Source organism: Cebus imitator, unplaced genomic scaffold, assembly GCF_001604975.1.
Source record: "Cebus imitator isolate Cc_AM_T3 unplaced genomic scaffold, Cebus_imitator-1.0 Scaffold76, whole genome shotgun sequence".
NCBI lineage: Eukaryota > Metazoa > Chordata > Mammalia > Primates > Cebidae > Cebus > Cebus imitator.
In genome coordinates this window covers 8,238,637-8,246,084 of record NW_016107391.1, presented here as the reverse complement: position 1 = coordinate 8,246,084, position 7,448 = coordinate 8,238,637, and the positions used below count along the sequence as shown (strand labels likewise).

Below are 7,448 nucleotides of genomic sequence, written 5' to 3'. Positions count from 1 at the left end.
CTAAAATTAACTCCAGATGGATTAAAGACTTAAACATAAGACCTAACACCATAAAAACCCTGGAAGAAAATCCAGGCAAAACCATTCAGGACATAGGCGTAGGCAAGGACTTCATGACCAAAACACCAAAAGCATTGGCAACAAAAGCCAAAATAGACAAATGGGATCTCATCACACTCCACAGCTTCTGCACAGCAAAAGAAACAATCATTAGAGTGAATCGGCAACCAACAGAATGGGAAAAAATTTTTGCAATCTACCCATCTGACAAAGGGCTGATATCCAGAATCTACAAAGAACTAAAACAGATTTACAAGAAAAAAACAAACAAACCCATTCAAAAGTGGGCGAAGGATATGAACAGACACTTTACAAAAGAAGACATACATGAGGCCAACAAACATGAAAAAATGCTTATCATCACTGGTCTTTAGAGAAATGCAAATCAAAACTACATTGAGATACCATCTCACGCCAGCTAGAATGGCGATCATTAAAAAATCTGGAGACAACAGATGCTGGAGAGGGTGTGGAGAAATAGGAACACTTTTACACTGTTGGTGGGAGTGTAAATTAGTTCAGCTATTATGGAAGACAGTGTGGTGATTCCTCAAGCACCTAGAAACAGAAATTCCATTTGACCCAGCAATCCCATTATTTGGTATATATCCAAAGGATTATAAATCATTCTACTATAAGGACACATGCACACGAACGTTCACTGCAGTACAGTTTACAATAGCAAAGATCTGGAACCAACCCAAATGCCCATCAATGATAGACTGGACAGGGAAAATGTGACACATATACACCATGGAATATTACGCAGCCAGCAAAAACAATGAGTTCGTGTCCTTTGTAGGGACATGGATGAACCTGGAAACCATCATTCTCAGCAAACTGACACAAAAACAGAAAATCAAACACCGCATGTTCTCACTCACAGATGGGTGTTGAACAATGAGAACACATGGACACAGGGAGGGGAGCATCACACACTGGGGTCTGCAGGGGGGAAATAGGGGAGGGACAGCAGGGGGTGGGGAGTTGGGGAGAGATAGCATGGGGAGAAATGCCAGATATAGGTGATGGGGGAGAAGGCAGCAAATGACCACTGCCATGTGTGTACCTATGCAACAATCTTGCATGTTCTTCACATGTACCCCAAAACCTAAAATGCAATAAAAAAAGAATAAATAAATAAAATAAAATAAAATTTAAAATTAAAATAACTGGGAGCCAACTAACTAAACTTGACTTTTAAAACAACAAGGGTGAGTACCTTTAAAGGACATAAGCTGATAGGGTAGGAATGATAATAAAGAAACTTCCACCATGCAGTATAGAATTCAGTCATCAGCAAATCCCTTCTTTCACCCTTCACTTTCTTGTTATTACTGAAACCTGACTCTCCCTTAAGGACATACTTTCTCCTCAGCCCGTTTAAGTAATAGCTGTTTTTTTCTCCCACATCCTTGCACCACTGAGTCTCAGGAAGGCACAGCTCTCCTCCTCATTGCCCTTTTCAGACCATTCTCCCATTCTTCTCCCTAAACGCATCTAGCTTTGATTCTCTTATCTTAGGCTATCATCCACTAATTGAATTTCATCCACCAACTCCAAGGTCATGCCCCCTAATTCTTTTTTTTTTTTTTTTTTTTTTTTTTTTTGAGAGACGGAGTTTCGCCCTTGTTACCCAGGCTGGAGTGCAATGGCACGATCTCGGCTCACCGCAACCTCCGCCTCCTGGGTTCAGGCAATTCTCCTTCCTCAGCCTCATGAGTAGCTGGGATTACAGGCACGCACCACCATGCCCAGCTAATTTTTTGTGTTTTTAGTAGAGACGGGGTTTCACCATGTTGACCAGGATGGTCTCGCTCTCTTGACCTCGTGATCCACCCGCCTACACCTCCCAAAGTGCTGGGATTACAGGCGTGAGACACCATGCCTGGCCCGCCCCCTAATTCTTAATGAGCTTCAGGCTCTAGAGTTCACTCTAAGACAAGTACTCCTGCCTTAATTTCAAAATCTTTGACCTCCTCTCTTCTCATGAGCTAGCCCTCCTCTTTACCTCAGCCACTCACTCTCATGGTCATAATCTATTATCACAACTCTTCCATAATCTCAGTTTCATGCATTCTATTTGCTGACATGACTTCCTATCCTTCCATTTCATTCCCTGGTATTCTCAATCCATCAACAGCTACAAACCTCTAATCTTTTTCATTCTCTGACCACCACCACCAAACCTTGCCCAATACACTCTCTTCTCTCTTTGCCCAGATTCAATTTTATGTCAGCTATTATAACTGCTTTATAATCAATTCCCTTCCCCCTTGTCTACTTTGAACTATTTACATGGTGAGACACTCATCTCTAGTTATTAATAAATCAAGCTCTCTGAGTACTCACATCTGCACCCAGCAGTTGAACATGGCTGGAAAATATACAGCCATGCCACTGTTTTCATTTCATTTTAAATTCAGTGCCAAAGATTCAGGTGTACGTTTAAAGCTGTCGGCAATTAAAATTGTTGGCAATTATATTTTCCTAGTCCATTTACCCTTCTACTCTCGTAGACCAATCACATTTTTCTCTGTCCACAAACTTCAAATGCCTTCTCTGTTATCCTCATTAGCAACCGATGACATCATTTCCTAACTTTCCTGAGAAAAATTAAGAGAACTTCCAAGAACTACCAGAATTCTAGACTCATAAATCCAACCACCTACTTGACATCTCCTCTTGGATGTCTGACATTCACATTAACACGTTCAAAATGAATTCTGGCTATTTCAGGAAGACAAACATACTTTTCCCTATTTCTCCCACTAATAACAACTAAAAGCTCTGGAAATTATGTATAAAATAACACAAGAACACTCTGAAAGGTAGAAAGAACTAAATAGAACAGTTAGCGACCTCAGGATATATGAAACAAGACGGTGGTAACTTCCTTGGGTTTTTCTTTTTACCTCATATATCTCAGGCTAAAGACAAAAAATAAAATGGCAGACTTCGGCCCTAATATACCCATAGTGCATTAAATGTAAATGACTGAAATACATTAACTAAAAAACAGAGATTGGCAGACTCAACTACATGATGTCCACAGAAAACTCATTTTATTTTTTTATTTTTTTGAGACAGGGTCTCGCTTTGTCACCCAGGCTGGAGTACAGTGGCACAAACACATTTATAGCAGCTTTATTCATAAAAACCCAAAAGTGCAAACAATCAGGCATCCTTCAACAGATAAACAAAGTACCGTCTATCTATACCATAGAATATTACTCAGCAATTAAAAGAAACAAATGGCCAGGAGCAGTAGCTCACACCTGTAATCCCGGCACTTTGGGAGGCCAAGGCGGGTGGATCACGAGGTCAGGAGTTTGAGATCAGCCTGGCCAACATGGTGAAACCCTGATTCTACTAAAAATACAAACATTTGCTGGGTATGGTGGTGTGCAGCTTTAATTCCAGCTACTTGGAGGCGGAGGCAGGAGAATTGCTTGAACTCTGGAGGCAGAGGTTGCAGTGAGCTGAGATTGTGCCACTGCACTCCAGCTTGGGCAACAGAGCAAGACTCCATCTCAAAAAAATTAAAATTAAAATTAAAAAAGAAACAAACTATTGACACATGAAACAACCTAGGTGAATCTTCCGAGAATTATGCTGAGTGAAAAAAGTCAATCCCAAAAGTTACATACTACATGATTCCATTTGTGTAAGATTCTCAAAATTACCAAATTATACAAATGGATAATTAGGAGTTCAGGAGGGATGAGGTAGGAGGGAAGTAGGGTGGCTTTATAAGGGCAACATGAGATATTCTTGCGGTGATGGTAATGCCCCATATTTTGACTATATCAGTGTTAATATCCTCATCGTGATACTGCAGTACTGTTTTTGAAAGATGTCAATATTGGGAAAACTGGGTAGAGAGTATGCAGGATCCCTATATTACTTCTTACAACTGCAAGTGAATCTATAATCATCTCAAAATAAAAAGTTTAATTTAAAGAAATAAATTTATATGCCACACTCAAAAAACAAAAACAAAAACAAAAATTTGTTCTACCCACTCTTCATCTCAATTAATGGCAACTACATCTTTCTAGTTACTAAAACTAAAAACCTTGGAGTTGTGATTTAATACCCCACATCCAATCTGTTATTCTAGCATGTATAGCATTTGAGGGCTTTCCACCCTCCAGTGCTCCTGCCTTGTCCAAGTAACCATTATCTCATGCGGATTATTACAATAGCCTCCTAATTAATCTGCCTGCTTCCACCCTAACCTCTACTGTCAACACTCAACACAGCAGCCAGAGTCATTCTGTAAAAACTAATATCAAATGCTACTCCTCTACTTAAGACCCTCCAGGGCCATCCATTTCTCTCAAAAATGAGTTTTTATAACAGCCTTCAAGATCCTATATGATCTGGCCTCCATTATCTCACTCTCATTACCTTACTTATCTCTCTAACAGCTCTATCCCCATTACCTACTTAATAGATAGCAGGCGTTCAATAAATATTTACTGAATATGACTAGCCTCAACTCTCACCACAAATCCCACACCACATCCCACACAGCATCTATGCAACTGCTGCACTCCCTGAGCCCATCCCATGGTTCTCAGCAAAATGCCACTCATTCTTCTAAGGATACCTCCAATATCACCCTATTCATTGTTTAACTGTTTAACTCTAATACCTAGCACCAAGAAGGGACAGAATATGTACTAGTCAAATAGTAAAATCCTTAAAGTAATACACAAATACAGCATAAGAAAAATAAAATTTAGGCCAGACACAGTGGCTCACGCCTGTAATTCCCAGCACTTTGGGAGGCTAAGGCAGGCAGATCGCTTAAGCTCGGGAGTTCAAGACTAGCCTGACCAACATGGTGAAACTCCATCTCTACAAAAATACAAAAATTAGCTGGGCACGGTGGCACACACCTGTGGTCCCAGCTATTCAGGCGGCTGAAGTGGGAGGATTGCTTCAGCCCAGGAGGCAGAGGTTGCAGTGAGCCAAGTTTGTGCCACTGCCCTCCAGCCTGGGTGACAGAGCAAACCCCTGTCTCAAAAAAATAAAAATAAAAAACTTTCTAAATTTAATTCCCCTCTTCTACTGGGGAATACAAGTGTCCTAAAATAAAACTATATCACTATTTCTTAAGAATGCAGAGGACCTTGAGAACTCATTCACATACCGGTTTGAGAAACAATGTCTTAAAAATGAAACGCATTATGCATTAAGTTTAGGTGATCATTTGGAAACAATATAATGGCAAATGTAGAGAAGCAGGCATTTTTGAAATGGCATGACCAAGAATTAGTCACCCAGTAATCCAAACTGCTTATGTTAATTTTTTTAGACTTTTATCAAAACAAAAATATAAAACAAAAATTCTTACAGACCGACAAGCACACAACCAAGCACTGACATTTTTAAAAACCTAGTATGGAATAAATTTAAATAAATCTAATGTGGTAACTTTCTACCTTTGTAAACTCACATGAAATCTGGAACTCAACACATTCTAGACTAATTTTCTTATTACAGGAGTGACTACTCTGAAATTATAAGGTATGCTTACAAAAAATACTTATACCCCAAGCTACACTGTACTGCAATGGAACTGCTCACTTTTAAAAGCATGTATGTCGTTTTAAGTTATTTTCAGGAGAGAATAATCTGAATTTATGACATTTTAAATTGGTATATATAAAAATAAAAGACAAAGATTCTCTAAAATGTCTCAGTATAGTTGGAACAATGTTTACAGGGCTCTAACAAATAAAAGCAGAGACTAAAGAACATTTAATACTCCACATTCTGCCTTGCTCCTTACCCATGCGATTTTCAACCCTCTCTTAGGGGGAAAAGCTGTTTCTGAAACTACACTTGCCAGATATATAGTCCTTAAGCATTCCAGCAGGAAATATAAATGTTTGTGTTTTATTTTTCTTAGATGATTAAATGGCCAAAACAATTAAGCTACTTAAGTACTTTAGGAACAGGAATATCTGCATCAACCAGGGAAATCCTCATTACACTTTACTAATGATGAAAGGGCCTTGGGAAATGGACAGCAATCCTTCCTCAGGCACTGCAAAGACTTCTGGGAGGGCAGTCCAGTTACCAACACTGAAATATTGCTGAGGAAACATAAGTATGTGCCCACAGTACTGTAGCAGAGGAATGTAGGGCTGGACAGGCCCTACTGGCAAGAAAGAAAACACTATACCAGGTCACACTGTTTTGCAGCTAAAAACTCAAATTTAGCTCTCAGAGGCCCAACGCCCCGTATTCTGAATCTTTATCAAACACCAGAACCTCCCAGACCTCAAATATGCACCAGTACGAGAAGACAGCTCTTTCCGTTTCAGTTTCCCTCTTGGAAATATTCCATTGGCTCAGTCTGGTCACTGCGTTATTGCCCCTGCCTGCCTCGGACTTCACCACTGACCTCTCCCATTCTGGAAAATCCCCACCTTTCCTTGGTCCTGCTAGATTCCTGAGTCCCCCCAAGCTCAGGACCCTTTCCAGACACCACACCCCCTGGCCCCGGCCATCTCCTCCGCCTCTCTCGCTACCCCCTCTTCTAGAACCTAACTTCCCGATCCAAGAAATTTTGGAGACCCCACCAGCGCCATTCCTTGTAGCAGCCCATTCTTCAACAATCTCTAGGCGCCAACACCACTCCTCCCTCCCCGCCCATCTACACACCCTGCTCCCTGGGTTCCTGCATCTCTCAGGGACCCCACTTATCAGGCCCCTTGGAGACTCTTCAGACCTTGGACCCCTTCAGACACCATACCCTCCGTCCTCAGGCCCGCGGAAACCCTGCCCCAACCAGACACCGCCGTCTGCTCCTGACACTCAGAAGCGCCCTTTCCCTGGCCCGGCCTGTCTCCTGGCCCGCGCCCGAGCCCTCCCAGGTTCCTAAGCCCGCACTGCCGCCGCGCCCCCTTTACCACTGGATAGAGCGGCGGACACAAGCAGGAGCGCCAAGACCAGCGGCCGTGCCAGCCCCGCAAAGGCTTGGATGGCCAACCCTGGCAGCAGTTTCGCTTGTGCGGTCCCCCTCATCCTCCTCAGGGCGGCAGTGGCCATAACGGACTCGGCTGGGAGCCTGCGCCGTTGCTAGGCTCTACGCCATGACGTCAGACGCCGAGGCCTCCGCACTTACGTCCCAGCGTGATGACGTCAAGCCTGGAGACATGCTCTGGAAACCAGAATGAGAAGGAAGTATTGCACAGAGGTGGGAGTTGCTGCTGGGAGAGTGTGGGGAACGCCACACACTTGGCTGCGCGTTAAAGGTAGAGTGTAAGGTGCTGAAGAGGGCCAAAGCGAGCCCCTCCTTGCCGCCTGCATGATTGGGTACTATACAACCAAAAAAGGCATTTTTAGCCTTTTTTTTTTTTTTTTTTTTT

At 42.3% G+C, this 7,448-nt stretch overlaps 1 protein-coding gene across 1 annotated transcript in view; it reads right to left on the bottom strand.

Moving 5' to 3' along the window:
• The window catches only part of CUNH5orf15 (chromosome unknown C5orf15 homolog), a 19,524-nt gene extending 12,203 nt beyond the window's left edge, over positions 1-7,321 (bottom strand). The window contains exon 1 of the mRNA XM_017532415.1: positions 6,990-7,321. Within this exon, the coding sequence (XP_017387904.1) occupies positions 6,990-7,128 (139 nt within the window). The 5' untranslated portion in view covers positions 7,129-7,321. The remainder of the gene's footprint in view (positions 1-6,989) is intronic.
• Positions 7,322-7,448: the final 127 nt, after the last annotated feature.